The sequence below is a fragment of the Marmota marmota genome, unplaced genomic scaffold (assembly GCF_001458135.2).
Source record: "Marmota marmota marmota unplaced genomic scaffold, marMar, whole genome shotgun sequence".
NCBI classification, from domain to species: domain Eukaryota; kingdom Metazoa; phylum Chordata; class Mammalia; order Rodentia; family Sciuridae; genus Marmota; species Marmota marmota.
The window spans coordinates 10,121,325-10,145,152 of record NW_026000142.1 but is presented as its reverse complement, the minus strand read 5'-3'; the positions used below and the strand labels follow the sequence as shown (position 1 = coordinate 10,145,152).

Here is a 23,828-nt window from a genome sequence, read left to right as displayed (position 1 = left end):
CAACTGTCCCCAAAAGCAATGAGCATGAAAACTTAGAAGAAAAATATCCCAGATTACCTGAGAAACTCACATCTACCAGTCTTTGCTGGGTAGTACTTACCTGTGAGCTTGTTTATGGCTTTTTTTTTTTTTGAGGTGGGGGGAGAAATTGAGCCCAAGGATGCTTAACCACTGAGCTACATCCTCAGCCCTTTTCACTTTTTATTTTGAACAAGGCCTTGCTAAATTGCAGCAGCTGGCTTTGAACTCACAATCCTCCTGCCTCAGCCTCCCAAGGTGCTGGGATTACAAGCATGCGCCCATGCACTCCACTTATGGTCCTTTTTATATAAAGTAAATTTTAAAGAAAATGCCTGTTGAAATGTACATTTAAACAAGAAAGCCGTGGGAGAAATTTAAATCTGAACCTCTCTCACTGTTTTTTCTGCAACATTTAAGCAAGAAATGCTCTAAGTATATAATTGTACACCTGAGTATCTGCTTTCTTCTCCGAGTTTTACATAAAGGGCGCCTTCCCCCAAGTATTCAGTAAAGGGTGATCAGCGGTGAGTTGGCAAAGGCTGGGAAAAGAGATAATGGAGTTCCTAATAGCAGAGCCTGTTGATGTGGAGAGGAAATTCAGAGGATGCCAAGAGGAAGGTTTCAAGTGGCAGGATGAGTGAAAAGACAGGATACGGCAGCTCCATGAGAGTGGGCACGTGTGAACCAGGGAACGGCTGGCATTCCACTGCCAATTAAGTGCTTACTATTATGAGAGCTAAAAACTCTTCAAAATGAATAAATGGGTTAAACAGAATGGGGATTACCATTTAAGTAGAGCATTCTAACTTTACTTCAGATCATGGGAATTCTGTAAAATCACAAAGGAGAGAATTAGCTGAACAAAATAAGTTTAATGGGAAATTTATTTCAGAAGAGAAGCTAAGGAAAATTTCTGGAATTAAGTAATGACATTTAGAATTAGGAGACATTTATGTAAAAGCAATGTCCAAGGATAAAGTTAAGTAATAAGAATTTTCAGAAAGACCTAGAAAATATCTGAGATAGAGACCTGAGGCACTTTATAAAGAGGAACAAAGAAAAGTGTAAGCTCTTTCTAGGAAATAATTAGGATGTAGAATTTGACCTAAATTAAAGCAAAATATTAAATATGCTGGAGTATGTGCACAGGTGTGTGCGGGTACACAGGTGTGTGAGGGTACACAGGTGTGTGCGGGTACACATGCATGCATACACATAGTCCTTTCTACCCCTAAAGACTGAGATCAAAATGTTACTTCAGTTCCCTTTCTAGTCTAACTAGACATAAAAAGTTGTCTATTGCCTGTTATCAGTTTATGCATATTCTGGGTTAAAGAGAAAAATTAATATTAATTAGAGGTGTCACTTCATTGAAACGTTTATTTTACCAAGTCAGAGGAAGAGTGTTTGTTAAAACAAGATACAGCTTCAAATGATGTAAAGTATCATATATACTAATATACTAATCTGAAAGGAAATGTCAAAACCTTAGCTAGTTCTCTCATACAAAGAAGTTTTTTTTAAACTTCAAAATTTAAGCTCCATTCCAAAAATTAAATTACATACCAAAATATTTTCTCACAATATGAAAGCCTTTCAAACTGTAAAAGAATGAAAAATCATAAAAGAAATTTTTCAATTATACAATTTCCTCCCAAAACCTCCATTGTGTTTTTAATTCTTAACTAATTTGATTTTTTTTTTAATTTAACAAACTTAAGTGGCTGGAATTGTCCTGTTTTAATTTGAATTTCATAAGAAAGAGAATCACAAGGCACATTCCCTCACCATATTGTGTGTGGCCTATTTATTCAAAACATTTGATTCCATATGGATTTCTTCTCTTTTATTTATTACTTCCAGAAAGGATTGTCTCTAATAAGTTAGCAACTCAGGGGCAACCAACTTGAATTCCAAACCCTAAAAGACCACTGTACCCCAGGTCTGCCACCTGCAATATTTTCTAGAAGGACCAGGGAAGACAAAGTGCAAGCTTTTGTGTGGAATGTGAGCCAACCATGAGCTGCTAGCAGGTGGTCTACAGAGGTCAAGGTTAAATTTCACAGAATAATTTGGAAATTATTCTCAGCTTGGATCTCGTTTATGAAGCCTGAGAATACACCCTTTAATTAGAATGCAATTTCCAAAGTAGCCACTCCCTTGACTTTTCCAGAGCTCAGTTATTCTCAGCAAAGTAAAAACAGCTTCAGCACACTGACAGCGAACAGTCCCCTATAAATTACGCCTTAAATGTCCAACCAAGAAGGCAGCAGGCATCCAGGCCAACAGAGATGTAAGTTGCCAAGCCTTGGTAACCACTCTTCAGAAGAGATAAAGAAAAAGCAGTCATATTCAACAGTGACTCTCCTTTGCTTCTTGCTTAGCAACTGAGCTGTCCCATGGAAGCTTGGCAAAAAGAGTGGGTTGTGCATTTGAAAATGTTCCCACACCCCAGCCGGCCTCATTTTTCTGATGATCCCTCCATCCAACCAACCTCTCACTACAGTGGGAACACTAACATCAATTCCGTGAGAGCCAGCTGTCCGCCTCCTCCATGGTGCTCAGGGAGCCACACAGGACTCCTGGAACAGGAGCCAGCCGGTCCTGACTCACCACAGATGTTCTCCTCCTCCCGCATGGAGCTCTGAGCCAGAGTCTCCTTTTCCAGGGCCTATTGTTATTACAAAAGATTTACTGGGCCTCAAAAATGTGCTAGAAGCTGAAGCAAGAAGAAAACACACATCTCCCCTAACCTCAAGGTAAATGAAGGCAGACATTAAATTAGACAGAGATGGTCAGGGACTCTGTGGGGAAGGCCAAAGAGGGAAAGTCAGGCAGCTACTTAGACTTCAGTGTCATGGAGTTGGAATAGCAAGCACTAGCATAATACTAAACTTTGAAATGCTGTCCAGAATAGAGTAAGGTTTAAAGATGATATAAAATATTCCACTCCGCAAATCCAGGTATCTTTTTTTTTCCTATAGATGCAGCAAAATAGCCTTTTTCTAGAAAAGTGTAACTGGGGAAATAACAGAAATGAGAGTTTTTGAAATCTGTAATCCAAATTCAGAGTCAGATGTCACCCACAAATATTTGGAAATGCTTGCCAGCTCATGTTTCCAGCTGAAGTGGCATTACTGTCTTTGGTCATTATCTTTTGTGTATCCATTCATCTGTCAGTTTTCCCAGCAGCCCCCTCAGAGGGGGTGATAAATCTCCCTATCTCTACATTCTTTCAGTGCATATTAGTGGGAAACTAAATATTTGTTCCCAAATGCTCCAGTATCCCAAGGCACTGATTGCATCATTATCTCAATAAACTATTTCCTGCAGTATTTTTGATCAGTGTCCACTTAAATCAGTATAGACAATAGAGTAATGCATTTCAAATCCAATCTCTTCTCATTTGTTTGTTTGTTTTTGCAGTGCTGGGGGTCCAACCCAGGGCCTCCTGCTTGCCAGGCAAGCATTCTACCACCAAGTTTCATCCTAGCCCCAAATCCATTCTCTTTAATGGTTTGAATTCTGTGACTAAAACGAGCTTCACCAAAAAGCACAAACAAATTTAACACATTAACACAATTCTCCACATCCTTATGCAACACTATTTGTATTTTATTTTTGTCCTAAGAGATCTTAGTCACATTTTCCTATTGCGGGCCTTTCCTAAGAAAGGAGATTAAGGGAAACAAATCAATTAAATGAAACACAAACTTAAAATTCTGTCATCTGTTACTATCAAAAAAAGAGAGAAAGAAAGAGAGATTAAAAAAAAAAAAAATTCATGTTTCCCAACAAGTGAAGTTAAAATTGTCTCTCAGACCTCTTCTAGTTCCAACTCTGGTTACTAGAAAATCACAAATAATATATGGCAGTATCTCACAAAAAGTAAGGTTTCACAACAGTACAATTAATATTTAGATAAAAGGGGAACAATATATGTTTGGGAATAAATGTTTATTTGAAATAACGTTTATTTGATTCTTTGCAAAAATCTATATAAATCATGTTCTTCACTGATTTCTGAGTCTCATTTCCTTCCTTCCTACTCTCTCCTCCAAACAAAAGTGTATAAAAACCAAAACAGTTCTAAAATTAAACTCCAATACACTCATTTTTAGAGCTTTTGTTCGAAAAGTGGAAATTCCCTTCTTTGACATTTTTAGTGTTACTGTTTGTTTTCTGCAAAGTTGGTCTCTCTGGGTTTTTTGTTTGTTTGCTTATTTGTTGTTTCTGCTTTATTCTGTTTGCCAGTTATGGCCAGGCATTAGCCATTCTAGAGAAGAGAGAAATGTCCCAAGTTTCAGAGTAAAGGCAAAGGGCAGCACAAGAATCTCTATATTATGAAGTTGGATAAACAGATAATTTACATAAAATAAAACAGTACTTGATTCCCTGAAATGAATTCTCCTGTACACCTTGAAAAACTGAGACAGAGAAATGAATAAGAATTTCAAAAGATTTACTCCTATGCGCTTCCAAGTGTGGCACAATGTTGATCTTTACAGCTACATAGAATCACTCATTTCATGGCAACTTCATCTGCATCCCACCTGGGAGAACTCAGTGACCAGAACATAAGCTCCAAAGGATGGGATACAGAACTTCTTACAGAATCAGCATTCTAAAGAGCACCCAAAAGAAGGTGGCATTTCAGGGCATTCCCAGAGTACAACAAAAATATACCAACGCCTCTGTATATATTCTACAGAGTGATTTTGGGGCAAGAGTATCAAAACAAAACACACAAATAATGATAGAATATTAATTGTAAAAAATGTTTGGATCCAGGCTTATGGCTCATGCCTGTAATCCTAGCGACTGGGGAGGCTGAGGCAGGAGGATCATGAGTTCCTAGCCAGTCTCAGCAAAAGCGAGGCACTAAGCAATTCAGTGAGACCCTATCTTTAAATAAAATACAAAATAGGGCTGGGGATGGGGCTCAGTGGTCAAGTGCCTTTGAGTTCAATCCCCAGTACCAAAAAAAAAAAGAAGGGAATCATTTGGCCAGAAACAGGGACTGTCATGGCATTATCAAGATACGACTTGTCCTTCAACGCCATCTTTCTTTTTTTAGTCTCACAGTCCACATTTACTTAGGGTTGTCTGATTTTCAGTGTGTGGAAATGACTCCAGAAGGAATAAAGTTTTCACTAAACCTCTGAATCCAGTATTTACAAGTCAATTCTTCCTTTCTAAAGAAAAAATGAAAAATGACAGCATTATTTATATGCCCATTTTAGCTCTGCAGTTTAAAATACTAACGGAAACACTTTCTGATAAACTTTGCTTGCTGACGTACAGATTCATAGCAGAATTATATGGGAAATTTAATGGAGACCATATTATCATAGACATATCCCAAACTCAAATTTTCTCCACAGAATACTTACTTCTGATAAGTTCACCACCTGAAGGAGTCCCCCAAATGGTCTGGTCTTGCGTCTCTCCATGTGTGAAGCCATTGGTAGCTTGAGTTACATCTTTTTCAATATTGTCTTTATTACATTTTTCTGAATTAAAAAAAAGAATATACATTTGTTATCATTGAACATTACATGTTTTTCTCTAATTTCTTAGTTAACAGATTTTTATTAATGTCTCCAAGTCTGTCATAATTTTAAAAAAGTAAAAGATATAGACCTCTATTGGCTACTACATCTTACTGATTCACTAACATTTATTGAGCACCTACTATCTGCTCACAGATAATAAAGATGTTCATAGTTAAGAATAATCTATTAAATTTATAAAAAAACAAATAATTTTAACATAGCAAGTGATCTGCCATGATAGAAAAATGTGGAAGTTAGATCAAAGATGAAAGTGAGTCCACACAGGTAAGGTGCATCAAAGGAGAAGAGACTCCAATAAATGGTGGAGATGAAAGTTAGCCTACAGTTGCGAGAAGTGACTGAGGAATACAGAGGCACACAGTTCCTCCTGTAGAAAACTTAGGGGGAAAAGTCATGTATAAGGCATCCTCAGAGAAGAAGGGTATTGGGGATATGGGAGGTTCATATGCAGGTTCAGAAACTCTCAAGGAAAAGCCAATATGTAAGGAAATGTAAAGTCTTGTGAGGAACACATGTCAAAGAAACTGCAACCTATAACACAAGGTAAAATGTGAAAAGGTTCAGAGAACTCAAAGAATTTCAAAAGAAGGAAAAAAAACTCAACTGAATACAGAGATCAATAAAGATGTTATAGAAAAGGGTGCGTGTTGGATGGTCTTTAAAAAATTAGAAGGGTTTCATAAAGTCCAGATGGGATAAAGAACAGCATAGGCAAACTCTAAAAGCAGACACCTGGACAAAGATTTTGACTCTCTGAACTATATGGTACTTTCAGGGAGGCGTTAGGAGGTAAGACTACAAAGTTTCGATTAGAAACATAGATATTTAAAGGCCAAGATGAGATATCTGTATTTAATTCAAAAACAAGATAAATAAAGCCTAAGTAACCAGTTAAACTTCTAAGCAAAGTCACATATTAGGAAGATGAACAAATCTGTGCACACCAGTGGTTCTCAATACCAGCTGCACTTTAATTAACTTAGAAAGCTTTTATTTTTTCAAGCAGATCTGTGGGCCCCACGACCAATAATTCTTTTTCAATTAAAGGAGAATGGACTTCACTCAGATGATTCCAGTGCACTGTGTCCTTAAGAATCCCTGGAGAATGGATACATCTAAGAGGGGGAAAAGAGTAAGGGAAACTCAGCAAAGTTCATATAGAAGTTAGTGAGCATGTAATTAATAGAATAACAAGATGGAAAGAAGGATAAATATGAGAAAGTAACTGGAAGTTTGCATAGATACTAAAGATGGAGTTTGATATGCTCAAATTCTTAGTATGGATTTGATTGGGGAAACCTGGAGATTAGAAAAATGATTTATTCATTTATAAGTGTTTATGTGTGTGCGTGCACGTGCACATATATGCAATACATAGCAGATATTTAGGCATTGTGTTAGGTGAAGGGAATACAATGAATTATGAGACCTAGCCCCGACCTGCATCAATAGGTTACAATCTAGCAGATGAGTTCATCACTGGGTATTTGAATTTGCAAGCCAGAAAAACAAAAGAAAAACAAAAGGCATAGTTTAAAAACAATCATCTTCCTAAACTAGATTGCTGAAGCCTTTCAAATTAACCTTTTCAAATTAACCTCACCAAAAGAGTGACTCTATTAGAAGAGTACCAAGAACAGACTATGCAGTTAGGAAGAAGTTAGAGAAACAGGATGATGTCAAGCCATGGAAGCAAAGAAAGGAAAGAGACTCAAACAGAAGTTGTTAGTCAACCGTGTTAACATTTCCAGTGGAAGGAAAAAATTTCTGCACATGCAAAAATTTCTCATGTACCACGGGGATTTCACAACAATTGAAAAGTTCTGCCATGAAACACATTTCAACACATGAAAATAGATGGACATGAACTTAGGACTAAATCCAGAGTCTGAGATCTCTGTAAAAAAAAAAAAATAGGGTCTTCAATACTAAGTATTTTTAGAAAGTGAAACCATATTCAAACAGCAGTAAAATATAAATTAAAAGCATGCTAAACCAATATGTTCTAGATTTACGTAACATTTACTTAGCATTATCATAGGGAAAATGTAATCTTCATGAGATGTGTTAGTTTCAATTAAAATCTTTACTCTTTTAAACAACACCAGAAATCTTCCACTGCTACAGTCAACCCAAGGCCTCTCTGAGATTATCAATAAAAGAGATTTTTACACAAACTCAGTAGCACACATGAACTAGCTCGTCAGCAGAGTCTCATATGCTCCCTGCTACTGTCATGTAGCCGACTGCCGCCAGGTGTCATGCTAGTAGGCTTGATTCAATTAGTAACTTTAATTGAAGCTGAATGAAATTAATTATATAATTTTGAGCTGTTCAAGTTTAATTCCATTAAAATTAATTCATGAAACCAAGGCATTATGAAGCATTGCTGAGTAAAAGAAAATAGGTATGAATAGAGCCTCTAGACACACTTGACTCATATTTGAATCTTGTCCAATATTCGAGTGCTGAACACAGACCCTCTCGACTTGCCACTGAATAAATGAAAATGCCATGTGGTCCATATACACATGAATTTACAATTATGAAACCTCCTACTACAGGGGAAACAAAGTTCTTCCCATTCTAAATATTTCTTAAGGATGGTTTATCACACTTTTTTTTTTTAAGTTTCCTTATCTGAGTAATTCTAGAATTAGATGATCCCCAGTGTCCTTTCGAGGAAAGGACACGCTTCAAAAAGGAAAAGAAAAGCTATCATTCTCTTTCTCATGATATTCAAGAATAATAAATTATATGCAACTACTATTACATCATAATGATCTGTCTATCCAACATTGCCTCCTTTGAAAACTAAATGTCTTGGCACAAAAATTAGTCTCTGTTTTTTGCTGTGATCCACAGCACCCAGCTCAAAGCAAAGCTCAGAAAAGGTTCCCAGTAAAATGCTTAAATTAACCTTTACCAATTCTCTATTTGCATAAACTGAACCATTGTGAGCACTTGACTGTTCTATGAGTTTCTCATGTATGCATATCATTTATCAATATTTTTTAAATATTTTATTAATTTTCATGTAATACCTATATGGCAGCCCCTATGTGGTGGGTATTTACATAACCCATTGAAGAAATGCACTAGAGAATAGGATTTAATTGGTGAACAGGTATAAGATGAACCATGATATTCAAACACAGAACCAACTTTAGTATAATTTTTAACTGGGTGGGTAAGCCATTAGTCATTATGATGATAGAATGTCAGTTTCTAACAACAGATTTCTTGTAACAACATAGGTTTGCTGTGTCGTTTCTGAATCGAGAAACAGAGGGCACAGTCTTAGTCGAATCAATTCCATTCTGGAGATCTGTAGTTGCAATTCAACTACTCTGTGGGCAGTTAGGCGATTTCAGCCATGTACCTTTTGTACCATTTGTAGCTTTTTCTGTATGCATCTGACAGGTACTCCAACCCAATATAGCAATTTTCTCTTTAAAAGCAACCTTCATCATCTCAACAATGCTCTTCTTCTAACCAAGGGTTCTTTACTTTGGCTCTGAGCCAGAACCACCTGTAGCACTCTTTAAGCATACGCAGATTCACAGGCCCCAATCTCCCCCAATCTCCCAGGTCCCAGTTCAGGTGGTAGGCTGCTGGAAGAGTAATGTTGTCATGGCATATGGCCAGGTTTGAAGGACACTGTTCTAAGCAAGCTCTTCTCTTACACTATACAACTATTTAGGGAAAAAAAAAAAAAAAACTTAGAAGAGCATACTAAATACTCAGATACATATCTTGCTACTCATCACCTTGTCACAGGATTCCAAGTAATCAGAAAATGAAATTTTATCTAATCATCTAATTAATATAGAGCTATTTAGTTCTGTCTCCATGTCAGGACAACCATGAGAATACAAAACCTGAATTATTTATAATACTAATCAGTTCTGCTAATAGATGGGATGAAAAGAAATATGTTTTACATATTAAGATAAAAATTGAAGACACTTTAAAAATGGTACTGAGCAAAGGTTGTCATGCAGCACTGGAACCTGCCTCCAAAAGCCTCACAAGTGGACATTCCAGTGTGCCTAGTCTGGAAACAGAAATGGGGAAAGATGTTTGGATGAGGAAAAAAGCTGGGTCCTGACAGCTCATCTTCCAGCTTGGGAGACCAAACACTCATACATGAAATAATCAAGCAGCTACAAAACAAAAGCTAATGGAAACTTCCCAGGGTCATAATTCTGGCTCAAAGACTGACCAGCTGTGCAGACACTGACTGGGCCTCGCTGCCTTCATCCTCTTCATCGGGAAATGAAGGTTGAGCAGCATGGTTGCAGAGGCCTTTCTGACCCTCAAATTCTATGAGTCAGACTCTGCACAAGGCTAAACAATAGAGCCCAAATCTCCTATACACACTGAAGTGTGTTTAGAATGGAGGAGAGCAAATCATAGCAAAGCCTTTGTAAGGCATCGGATTTGAGTTAATTCTCAAAGAAAGTGACAAGCATGAATTAGGCAAAAAAAAAAAAAAAAAAGTCAAAAGAAAAATATAAAGATTCTAAATGATCAATTTAAATACAATATATCCTAGTCAGAAATGACTCTCTATCTTACAAAATCAATAGCTACTTTTTGCTATTTTTCTAAAGAAGAATAGGAATGGTATCAGTCCTCTCCAATCTTGATTACTCTTGCTGAGGAAGAATGAAAAGATTCAAGTAAACAGAATTTTCACTTAATTTAAAGTTCTATAATATTTTACCTAGCTGGCATTATCCAAATTTAAAACTTTGGTAGTATCACTTAAACAATTGGGGAATCAAGTAATTGAATGGTGATTAACAAGAAAGAAAAATCTTTAAGAGCCTTAAATAAACTGGATAATAATTTATGTAATATAAATATATATAGTTTGTAATATGTATAATACAAAATAATTTATGTAATATAACATACATATGTGTGTGTGTGTGTGTGTGTATACCACAGAAGAGCCACACAGTTGGTATGTAGTTGTCACATAAATTCTTTCATTGAAAGAAAAGAAATAATTTTTACAATTACAGTACTGTCTTAGAAGTTTTCCAAGGACTTGAATATATAGATTTATTTGATCTTCAGAACCATTAATGATATAATGAGGATAAAAGCATTAGCTCAATTTTATTGATGAGAAAACAGAGTAAGTCCCAGTCAGATATCTGGTTGGAAATAAGATGATAAAATACAGAGATGGAAAGGATATGTAGCTCAGTTAATTTCGTATCCCACCCAGCAGAGAAAACCTGAATACAACACTCAGACCTTCTCCAACATTTTAAGGAATGGCACCTCACAAAGGAACACATTCTATTCTTGGTCCGTTCAGTGCATGAGTAAGTTATTCTTTATTTTGCACATAAATCTGCCTTTGGCTAATCTATAACTGGTACTAGTTCTGTCTTTTGTAGGCACAAATGGTAAATTTAACCTTTTCTATACGACAACTGCTCAACTATTGAAGACAGATTTTTTTTTTTATCAATTTATAGTAAAGCAAATACATTATCTCAATAGCTGAACGCTTTTAACAAATAAAAGTAATGGAAGAACCTAGGAATGTTGCTTCAGGATAAAATGCACTTGTCAAAGTTATTACATGTAAGTGTTTGATTGAACTTTAAAACAGGTAAGTTCTGAACATGCCATAGTTTTCCAAGAAATAGGGACAATATTGCAATTTAAAAGCTCAAATATGTGAATTCTTCCAGATGAATAAAATAAATTCTCATTAGAGTCTCTGAGGCAGAAATGCTACCCCTAAGTCCTTCTCTGCACAGGGTCTGAAATCAAGGAGCTTGGGCCACCACTAAGGATATGAATTCTGGGCAAGTTAATCTTTCACTTTAAAATGGGAATTACAACAGTATTTACCTCGTAAGGTCGACGTAGAAATGACCCTAACCCTAGAAAGCAGAATGAGCAAGGTCTCATTCACAGTGGCTACTATTATTACATTAAATATTATGACATACAGCATATTTTAAAAACCTGCTAAAAACAAATCACAGGGAAGCTGTTGAGGGAAGTATACATTTAGTAATCCCTATATGAAAAACCATTGCAAATGATCTCTTTGCCGACTGCACAAAAAATGTTCTGTTTTCTCTGAGAATGTGTGCTATTTTATTTTCCTGGTAGACAATGTAAGTCTAGATATAAAAATATTACTTTCTTTTTAACTCAAATTTATAAACAAAATTTAATCTATATCTCTACCTTCTGATTTTTTTCCCAAGCTTAGATCTCCTAGGATACCCACATTTTCCATTATTCTGTTTTAATCTTTTCTTTAAATGTACTCTCATAAGCCACCTCAAATATTCTACTGAACTAGGCAAAGGTGTGTATAAGCTCACAAACCAATCATCAAATACATTTTCTACTTGTTATCCATATTTTATTTGCTTACTTAGTAAAAGAGTATATAAATGAGGATAGTTGGCAGAAATCATTACAAAGCCCCATAAAACTTAATCAGTATAAATCTATTTTACAGAAAGGAATATAAGAAACTCTCTTTCTGCATAAATTTGGGGATTTCTGCTTGTTAGGTCTCATACTCTTCAATTAAATATTTGATAATAATCTATGACAGATCATTTATAATCTGCAAAATACATATATTGCTACTGTTCAAAGCTCTATACTTCCATACTTCCTTTCTCTATAAACAAATTTGCTTTGAACAATTTTATTTTTACTCTTCCATCCAAACACCAGCATTATTACAATCTATGTGCATTCTAGTTTATGGAATCTCAAGTAATCTGAGACTACAATCTCTCAGAAAAGTAAAAAAACTGAGTTTGGATTTTCCCAGAGGCTCAAAAATGTGGAAATTCTAAAATGCTCCCCAAATGTAACCTTTAAAAAACCAAAGATAAGGCAGTTTTCAGGAAGGCCCGTAGGCTTTGGAATTTTACTTCTTTACTGATCCAAAAAAAAAAAAAAAAAACCTTGAGTCCCATGACCTTTAAGGAACAAAGCAAAACTAACCTATTTTGTCTAATGTTCTAAAATGGATTAAAATCTCAAAATCTCAATGCCTAAAGCATTTTTAACAAATGATTGAGCATGGCCAGAACATTCCATAATTTTGTAAACACAAAAAAGTTACTATGCAATTACAGATATATTATAAATGTTTGTTGAATGGTTAAATGCTTCAATCAACTTAATTTAATGAATTCATTGCTACCAGTATTTTGAAAAGTGGTTAGAGTTCTGAGCAAGACTTAAAATGTATTCCTTCAAAGGGCTTCTTATCAATTTAGAAGCTTAGGGTGTGATTCAAAAGAATGTGGAGGGGAGGAGACATTGACTTCATCAGTTTATGGATTTGAGGAAGAGGAAGGCATATACATAAGGAAAGTATAAAACAATTACAAAATAAACAGAACATACAATAGAATATAAATGTACAAGAATAGGTACAAAATGTTACAATTGTAAAAAATATATCAGAATAAATCAGGGCTCTATATAAGTGAGGGGAGGAGTAGAAATTCTGCAACTTCCACTTAAAAAAGAAGAAAGAAAGAAAGAAAAAGTAAGGGAAGTTAGATAACATGATTCAGGGGACCAGAACACATTATCTCAGTCATCTTAATCGCCAGTACTTTTTAAGTTGAAACTAAGTTCCTTATGCTAAGAATATATTTTCAGGATGACTGACCCACAGACACAGAAACTCCTACCTCCTTAAATCCAGGTTCAATTATGTTTACTCAGCCAATAAGTATGCTCATGCTAGAGCCAAACATTCATAGGCTTCTGGAATTTGGAGTTATGCTCTCCGTGGTCCCTGGAATAACCTGATGACATGAATTTAGCACCCAGCAGCCCAAAGAACAGCAGACTCACGTTAGGGGTAGGGAAATAGCCTCAGAAGAAATAGCTTACTCCACTTTAATTATTCAGAGACCTTCCTCACATTTGGCTAAAATCCACTTCCCTGTCATTTTCACTGATTCATCATATTTTGCCTTTGGAAAAACGAAACAAAGTAAACAAATCAAAAAAGCGAGGGCTCACCCTCACTTCATGTGACAGCGCTGTGTTCTTCTACCTTCCTTGTGTTAAACAACCTCAGTTGGATGGTTTTTCAGATGTTTTACATTTTATTCACTCTTAAAGGCAGGAGAATCTTCCTGATCTTATCTAGAAAGCTATCACAATAGAGTTTGTATAACTGGTGGCTGAATTCCAGACACCAAGTCTCTGCAGCTCCCTTAATTAGCAGTCTATGTGCCTCATTCTACATCTTCCCCTTTTAAACATGAGGAAACACCCATCTTTAGTCTTTCATGGAGTCATTCTTATAAGTGCTGCTGTTTAAAAAGCATTTCTGTTAACTCTCAAAGAGTTATCTGATCAGGAACACTTTCTCTCTCTAGGGCTTTCTGGTTAGGCGCAGAAACCATCCTTATTTGGTTTTATTACAAGAATGATGGCCAGTGAAAATCAAAAGCAAATCAAAGGGGCTGCTTTAATCCGTAAAGGAATTTCAAAGCTATGGAGATTAAACTTGAAGTAAATAAATAACAGAGGTCGGAGAGGATGGTTTCCAAGAGGTAAAGGCATAAATAAGATAATAATGAGTAAACTAGTATTGTATTAAAATTGATTTCTTAGACTTGAGAATGATAGATATGGATTTGGTTTTAAGTCCCTTCTTAATTCTCATATATGCCCAATCCAGAAGCTTCTCATTTAATTCAGAAGCCAGGCCTTACATCTTCTCGACCTTGTCCTCCCTGGCTTTGACTCTGCTAGCATTCTCTGGATTCTCCTTTAAGCCCACTAGAAAGCTATCTTTTCGTGATACTGTCTTTGCAATCTCAGTAACTCCACATTTCAGTTCCTCCAGCATGAGAACATGTAGATCCACTATCCTGGATAGATATATCCTTATGTGGAGGTACCATCTTTAGCCACTGAAATTCAACACTCCCCACAATTTGTCACTATGCTTTTCTCCCTGCCTGGTCCTCCGACTATGGCTTGCATCTCAGTCCATGATAGTTACAGAATCAGCATTAACTGTATTTCCCCCTTAATTCCTGTTGCAACATTAATCAAGTACTAGATCCTGCTACATACACCTTCCAAATTTCTCCCAAATCTGTACTTTTATCCCCATGTCCCTGCCAATGTCTCAATTTCTTTCCTCTCCAATCAGAATTACTTTCACATCAGAAAGACTGAATATATTGCTCCTTAGATCAAGAATTACACTCATTTGCACATTGATGGTTATTCTCACATAGTACATATTTTATATTGTAAACTCCTGTGCTTGATAATTTCACCTTCTATTTCAAAGACAAACAGTAAAGCCCTTCCAAAATCCTGCATGTTCCTTGGGTGATGAAAGAAATAAGAACAAAGTAGGTCTATGTTCATAGAGACCCCAGAGATCAGAAGGGCATCCATCATGAAAAAAGAGCAGGAGTGTGCATTTGAGAAAAGATAGGAAAGAGAGGGGGCTGGTTCCTTCATACTCTGCCACTTAGCCTTGAGTGCCTGTCACGTACTCAACCACATGTTGCATTATTTTTAGTGCTCAACTCTGCACAATTAAAAAAAAAAACTACTGTCTGAGTATTTTTCAGCTGAGTTCACTAGATGCTCCAAGCCCAGCAAAAACTAACTCCTTCACATCCTGAGATTCTCTCCCAACCTCTAAGTGTATTAGCTCCAGAATGATATCAGCAGTTTGTTGGCAACTGGTCATCAACTAATTTGTCATATGTTCTTGTTGTAATCTTGAATTGATATTTAAATAAGGGATTGCAATTTAATTTGCTAGACATTCATATTTCATCCTCTCTCAACTAGTTTAGAAATTCCTTCAGTGCACAACAATGTATTGTACATTCATAATCTTCACAGGACCCTGGACATAGTAGATGTACATAGTAAACACAAAATATATTTGTAGACAGGGTTTTCCCTTTCAAATGTCTTAACTGGAAAACGTTTGTGTTACCATAAACATCAATTTCAGACTTTATTCCTTGGACTCCTTTAAAAAAACAGACAGAAAGGCACATGTATATGAATCATCTTACTTCAGATCATGTGGGTGTGAATCTGAAAACAGAAGTAGACTGGGAGTAGAAACCACAAACAAAACTGAATTCATGTTACACTCTTTCATAGTTCCTACTCAGGGAACCCAAAGTGATCAGAATGAGCCTACACAATGGAACGCATAACTCAGTTTCAAAGACTTAAGGTTCAAAAGCTTTCCTCATTCAGGACATGCATGCTAATGAGAAAAGAAGTTATTAAGAGTTTAAGTAACTTCAGGAAAGTGTTACCGGCAAGACAGAGAGGGAGAAGAGAGAGAGACATCTGAAACACTGACTCATATACAGCACTGAGAGAAAAAGGCTACACCATCTTTGATTTGCTCCAATGAATCACCAACATTACACTCTCCAAAATCTAGAATCTAGACAGTCCAGAATCAGTGTGCTCTTAATAAAAACTGAATAAAGTCTTTTAGAAGTAGAAACAGAAATCAGTTGATTTATCTTCTGCCTTTATCACAGGGGAATACTTACATTATCTCAGAAAAACAATTTGATTGAATCTTCCTCTGTTGTTTGTTATTGTTCTAAGTAATCTTCCATTTGCAAACGGCATAACATTAGATTGGGTCAATTTATGTTTCCTTATTTTCCCCCAATCTTTTATGACTATAAAAATATAATACTAGTAAAATAACTGCATTCTGTTATTCGGCTTTCTTTCCATGAAATCACCTCAACAAGAACCAGGAAATAGGGTTCAAAGAAACAGGAAAAGCCCTTACACACCCAAAAATTCCATGCCTTCCCTAGCAGCCCTGTAAAGGTCACTGGATCATATATATTAAATTTTTGTCCATAGACTGACCAAACTAAGTAAACAAGCATAATCTTCCCTGACCATAAATTTTAGCTTGCCATTTGCATCCCTGGGCTCTCTGGCTCCTCTACCCTGCCTGGAAAACAAGGTCAGTTAGTACAAACAAAGTCTTCCCACACATGCATGATATCTGTCCCTTGTCCTCACATTGTTTCCACACTGCCAACATCCAACCCTGTGCTAATTTCAAAATCCATTCTCTCTGCTTCTGTTCCCAAGCTCCCATGTGCTGTTTCTGAGAAAGGCAATCAACCATGATAACCCATATCCACTGGAATTCATGCCATTCATTCTTAGGTAAGCCCCAAGTGTTACTAAGCAGCTCTGTTTGCCCCCAAGTGACTCCCTCTTGAATTCTTCACTCTTCCAAATCTTCTCCACATATCTCCAATCTCTCCATTCATCCTAACCTCCCTTGCTTTCAGCAAATGTTACCATCTACTTCACTGAGAAGATACAGGCCTTCAGTAGTCTCCTTCTCTTTTTTAGATCAGATTTCTTCTGGATTATCACCAATCACTCTCTCCCAGCACCATCTCAAAAGGATACATTGCTCTCTTTCCAAAAACTGGTAAAGAATTCCCTCAAGAATTTTACTCTTTCAGTTACAAAAACCCACAATAACATCCTTCCATCCCTCTCCCTGTCACCTTTGGCCTACTTCTAGATCCCTTGGCTTTCTTCCCATTCATGTGGAGGGAGAGTGTTCACTCCATCCACTCAACAGAGGCCTTCCTTACATCTGTTTCTCTTTAACGACAACTTTTATTATATTCCATAACCACCAAATGTCCAACACTTCTGTGAGGAATCATTAGGAACTCTTTTTGTAGTTTGGTTGTTGTTGTTGTTATTTTCACTATTCCTCCCTAGAGCACAGCCATTCCTAAACTTCAGTCTTCAGTCCTTTCCCTCGCTCTTGTGCCCACTCATCAGCAACGTGATGGTAAATTCTTGGCCTCAGAGTCTAACCCTCACCACTGTCCTAGTTACAAATTCTCATTTCCAGCTGCCTATTGGCCCTCATGATTAAGGACAAGTTCCCTGGAATCAGCCTAGTCAAAAGACTCAAGTGGGGTGCAGTGGTGCATACCTATAATCCCAGAAGCTTGGGAAGCTGAGGGAAAAGGACTGAAAGTTCAAAGCCAGCCTCAGCAACTTAGTGAGGCCCTAAGCAACTCAGCAAGACCCTGTCTCTAAATAAAATACAAAAAAGGGTTGGAGATGTGGTTCAGTGGTTGAGTACCCCTGGATTCAATCCCCAAAACCAAAAAATAAAAATTAAAATTAAAAAAAAAAAAGGACTCAACAGCTCCTGATGTTTCTACTCAGGCTACAAAGCAAACCTATGTATTACCTTAAGTTTCTAGCTTTCCCCCATCTCCCATATTAAATATTTTACCCAATCATATGAATTCAGTTCATCAAAATGTGAGCAATGTGAATCTCAGGAGATTCAAAGATGATCAAGTAAAAATTGATGTCCAAGAAGGCATTTGACACTAGCTAGAGCTCTATTCTGCTTCTGTTGTTGTTCCTAAATCTATTTCCTCTGTTCCTCTTTGACAGAGGCTGCCCTAGGTCCACTACTTTTTTGGCAGCCCACTGAAATGGACTCCTCGAAGATTGCCATTTCTACCCTTGCCCCTTTCTCCAAGTGTCACCAGATTTATTTTCCTAAAAACACGTATCAGGTCTGATACTTCCCCCTTCTCAAGAACCTTCAATGGCTCACCACTGCCGACAAGAAAAATGTTCCTTTATACATAAAAAATACCATTTCCTCAGCAGGAGAACCAAGTTTCCTGAAACTGACTTTCCCCTATCTTTGCACTCATTCTCTGTTCCTCCATATGGACCATAAAATGTTCTTGGTGCAGTACCCAACATTCCATGTCTTGCTTTCTACCATCCATCTCCACAACACTGAGGCCTACAACCAGCCTAGTTAGAATTAAAACTTCTTCTTGAGGCTTTTCCAAATCCCCCTCTAATGGTGCTTTCTCTCTCCAAAGTTCTATCCTCACACTTTCTTTGTGCCTCTATTATAGTACCTGTTTCTACACACGCCAGCCACAAGCTCAGGTCTCACCATGTTATCCCTTAGAACATTTCTGCACAGTCATCACTTCAAACAGCTCAACCTCTCCAAATGTTCTCTTAAATTTAATCCCTTCCTTCCTATCTCCCTTCCCACCTCCCTCCTTCCTCTTATTAGTTTTTCCCAAGTTACATTCTTCTCTTCTTCATGTGATTATTTTTCTTCAGGAATAGAAAATGAATTTGCCATTCTGATAAGCCTTGCACTTCTAGAACTAAAATTATAAAATGAACATTAGTTCCTTTACAAACAAAAAAGTTGTAAGGTGCTTGAAAATGCTCCTGAATCCTCTTCCAAATCCAGACAAGTCACCTTCTATTTTTCTAATTAAGCCCATCCTTTCATAATCATTCATATTCAGAAAGTGTTTTAAACCAGCTTCTATTCACTTTAATTTTGTTCTTGGTTATTTATACGTGGCTGTCAGAGTTGCAATACTAATTTCTCTGGGATTTACCATTATAGACATAAAAATTTAATAAAATATAATTCCAACAATCTTTTGAGATTTATTATGGAGCTAAATATAATTAATCACTGTTTCTATGAAAAAACATAATCCAGGTTCCAAAAGTCTAAATTGCAAATGAACACAACTCATGTGGATATTCAGGACCATTACATGCTGGGATCTCCAAAGTGTAGGATAGCGGGACAAGAATATCTACTGAAGTCGTGAAAGAAAGTATTAAAATCCCATTTACTTACTATCTCATACTTTTTAACTTTTACTTTGTACCTCTCTTACCATGTTCAAAATATATTTTATTTTAGTACATATTGTTTTGAAAACAAATCAGTTTTTACAGGATGAATTCTCTGAAGTACTTTGTGTATGAACTGGTATATGTGATAAAAATTTGAAGAGAATCAGCAGAGTGTTTACTTGGAGTGATATGATTTAAATTTTGGAAGCTGAAAGGAAATTATTTTAGAGCTTTTTGAAGACTTTCCCCTCCAAAAATTAACATAAAAAGGAGATTATCCTGTTCATAAAATCCCTCAATACAACATGTCTTTTTACAAGTGCCTCCAAATTAACAATTCTCAGCTAGAATTAGAGAACTCCTGGAGCTTGTTTGAATGCAGATTCTTTGGTCCCACACCCTGAGAATCTGATTTTGTAAAGCCAGTGTAAAGTAACAGATGTCAGTAAACAGAGAAAGAGAGGGAGAGAGAGTTAGGGTTAGGATTTCTCCAGCTGAACACTGCTCACTGATGACATTTGGAGCCGGATCATTCTTGGGTGTGGGGTTGTCCTAACCTGTGCACTGAGGATGCTGAGCAGCATTACTGGTCCCTTCTTAATAGGAACACACACTCCACTGCATCAGGACCACCAGAGGTGTCTCCAGAGAGAGGCAAATGTCTCCTGGAGGGCAAAATCATCCCCAGCTGAGGACCAGGGATAGAAACTGTCCAAAGATAACACGTTTTGGGAAATGTCATCCTTAAAAGGATAAAACAATATGACAAAAGTATAAGAATACTGATGTGCATAAGCATACTTTATATAAATTGAAATAAACAGGCTTCCCAAAAAGGGAATCTGATTAGCCACTATAAACTCCTGACAACTCAGCTAAGCTTCTAAGTCAAAGCTCTTCTTATGTAATTTCAACTTGAAGATTCTCTCCCTAGCTTCTATTTTAGATTATTTTTAATTAACTTCACTGGCATTTTGCATCCTGCTATGAAAAGTCCGCCTAATAGTCTCAGAGGACTCTCCCAAGAGAGAAGAGTGCATTAAATCACACATTATCACATTAAAGTATATTCCAGCACTCAAGAGTCCAACAGTCTACATCTTGGCAAATGCAATGTGGTGGGGGTGGGGACAGAAACAGGCTCAAGTGATTCACAATATCCAAAGCCTATTAACTCTGATGCATCTACCCCAGATGAAAAAGTTGTATTGATTCTCTATTTCAACCACATTCATCACAATGACATATTTTACAGTGTGTGCGTCTACCTAATCTCTTACTTCTGTGTATGGGACCTTGGTCAAGTCACTTAAATACTTTGGGTGCCCTTTCCTTCACCTAAAAAATGAACACCTTCTACTAAATTCTTTCTCAAGATCCCTCTAGTTTACAAGTCACAAATGCATGAATGAAGCAATTAATTACAAGTCTCTTTCAATTATACAAATTCTAGTAACTACTGCACCAAAGCTCAAACACTTAGATTTTCAATGTTGTTTGATAACACAATGACGTTTAAAGTGCTTCTTAAAAAAGAAAACAAAAATGACAATTGGAGGAACCATATGTAAGACTCATTCTGTCTCAGAATCCAATGTGGTCCAAATTGTTCTTCACCTCTCAAGGAATTTGTACTGAATCTTCACATAAGAAGACAGCCCAATATTTTAAAAGTTAGTCATAAGGCAAACACCTATAATCCCAGCAGCTCTGCAGGCTGAGACATGAGGATCACAAGTTCAAAACCAGCCTCAGATTCTTAGAGAAGCCCTAAGCAACTCAGTGAGAACTTGTCTCAAAATATAAAAGGGCTGGGTATGTGGTTCAGTGGTTATGCACGTCTGGGTTCAACCCCTGGTACAAAACAAAATAAAACAAACAAACCAAAAGAAAACTTAGTCACAAATAGGAAAATCATTTTATATGTCCTGTTTACCTGTTTACTTTCTAATTTCAGTAATATAGGTAACAAATCACTCCTGACAGGTCACATACCCTGCAGGTGTAGTTTTGTTTGAACTGCACAAAAATTAGACTTAGTAATTTCTAAAACTTGCAAGTTTTAGAAATGGAGAAATAACACATAAAAATCCAACTTCCAGTATCTCCTGAAATATCAGAAGTTATTAACTCACATGGCAATGATTGGTTAAAGCTAAAGAGTGTGGCCGCCTGGCCCATGAGCTCTCCAGTTCTCTGAAATCCCATTGTTTCCTATTGTCTGACACCTGTCCTGGTTCCTTCTTACAGCCTGGAGCATGTGAGCTCATGTCCTTGCTCTATAACAATCTTTGAAATACACAGGAGAGATTTCCATGCTCTCTAATGTTTTTAAAGTAATAGTAAATCCCTCAGAATCACAACAAAAATGCAGAATATTTTAAGAAGCAGAACTGTGCTCTCAATAAGGACACCTTTTCTAATTCCTAAATCTAAAAAGTAGAAGGAACTATACTGTAGGATTCTCAGCACCACCTGAAAGGATATAGAATGGAATGCTTTATTTGTTGGGGAGTACAGACTTGTGGATCTCTAAATTACTTCCAATTTTAAGGTGTTATGCCTTGGGATACAGTATGGATATCTCTTTGCAAAAATACTAGATATGTAAAAAACATCTATGTTTAAGTTCATACTTGCAAATTTGCTTAATTTTTCATGGGAAGATTTAGTTCACTTCCTTCTTCATTAAATGTCATTTTCTGTTAACTTTCTTAAAACATTTTTCTCACTTACCTACTCACTCCAAAATAAAGTTTTTTAAATACACGTTACAAAAACCTACCTGTTCAAAATACAATAGTTTAGTAGATACTGAAGATTTTCTTTAAAAAAAAAATCAACCTTACATCTATAATTAAATAGATCTCTATTCTTTAAAGTTTTCAGAATTAAATGAATTAAAAGAAAAAAAAAAAAGCAGTGTATGACAATGTTCCTCTTGAAGCTAAGGTAATTTTCTGATATATACATTACTAGTTTCCAGTCTGAGAGCCTGTGTGTTACATACAGCAAAGGTTCTACTTCAGGCCCTTTTAGATGCCCTGCTTCTTAAAGTCAGATCACATGACACCAGGCAGCTTTGCATAACACAGGTGCACTAAGTACTATTGCAGATTCTTCCAGCTGATTTTAAAAATGCATACTAATAAAGTTGAATATCACACATATTAACTATTTCCAAATCAAATTGTTTTCCTTGGGTGTTTGATGTTGATTTTTGACATAAGCATTGTTTAACAATAGTGATTAACAGCTCAAGTGGGAGCATAAACAGCCCATCAATGAGTAGATATGACTACTGAGGGCATGCCTAATGACAGGAAAATGATTGTGTTGACAATAAAATGTGTAGAACATGGGTTGCTTCTGGGAAAACATATGTTTATCATTCGAGTTCTCTGCTTTTCTGCAGCTAATCATTTTTATTTTTTCTGTTTAGAAAAAAAATGAGTCACTCTTTCAAAGCAAATGATAAATGTAATTCAATTTAACAGCCCTGGATGCCAGAACATTTTAATTTAACCATGGATGTTTCCTGCTTTTATCTAGTGTGGCTTGAACATTAACTTCTTTTCCATCTTTTGGTAGTTTAAAAAAAGAAAAAGCAAAAAAACCAAGAAACTCATTACATTATTATGGGGGTAGGGGGTAGCTATCAGATATGCTTAAAGTCAAGACTGTTTGGTATATTTTAGAGTCCTGGAAAATTATTTCGTGTTTATCAGTCTCAGAATCCTTTACATTAAAATGGTCCTTAAAGAAAAATGTATGAAAAAATGTAAGACCCAATGAAAACATTAAGGATATTACCTCCAAGAGAAGAAAGATGTTGTCTAACTTTGTTAAAAGCTTGTTATGGAAGTTCCCAAGAAACAGTAGTATTTTCTCTTTGGAAGAACACAAAGGATCTAACTCATTCTTGGAAAACGTTTCTTTTAAAATACTTGTTTATTTCAAAGCAAAACAATTATTGAAAACATACGCAGGAGTCATTCCAAAGTAATTGGTCACAGAAACCTGGATTATCAACCGGACTGCAGAGTACCCACAAGGAACAGATGAAAAGGAGAGCGCACACATGTTCGTTGGGGAGCTGGAGGCCATCCTGAATCTGAGGGCACCAGGACTGAGGACACCTAGAGAAATACTTCCCAGCCCATACCTCTGAGTCTTAGGCCCAGAAATGCACATGCTTAAGGAAGAAGCAATCCTGTCATCCTGTTTCTCCGCAACCAAAGGAAGGGGGAGTGGAGGGACCAGCCCATCCCGCCCTCCTATCCGGTTGTTGATCTAGGGCAAGAATCCTGGGCGAACTCGCTTGAGTAACGCGAACTGTGCAAAAGTTCACAACTACAAGATGGGAATGGGTCCTCAGAGCACCAAACCACCCTCCCCATCAGTACACCGGGGACCCAACTTTAAAACGCAACAATGAAAAAGAAGCTCACAAGTTGCGAGCGCGCACTCACCCTGGGCGGGGGAGCCCAGCCGGCC

General features: G+C 36.7%; 1 protein-coding gene across 1 annotated transcript in view; it reads right to left on the bottom strand.

Annotated features, from left to right (window-relative positions):
• Positions 1-23,828, bottom strand: part of Mdfic (MyoD family inhibitor domain containing) — an 86,667-nt gene that overhangs the window by 61,616 nt on the left and 1,223 nt on the right. The window contains exons 3-4 of the mRNA XM_048785917.1: positions 23,804-23,828; positions 5,415-5,534 (exon numbers count right to left, since the gene is read on the bottom strand). The exon at positions 23,804-23,828 is cut by the window's right edge and continues 36 nt beyond it. Of these exons, the coding sequence (XP_048641874.1) occupies positions 5,415-5,534; positions 23,804-23,828 (145 nt within the window). The remainder of the gene's footprint in view (positions 1-5,414; positions 5,535-23,803) is intronic.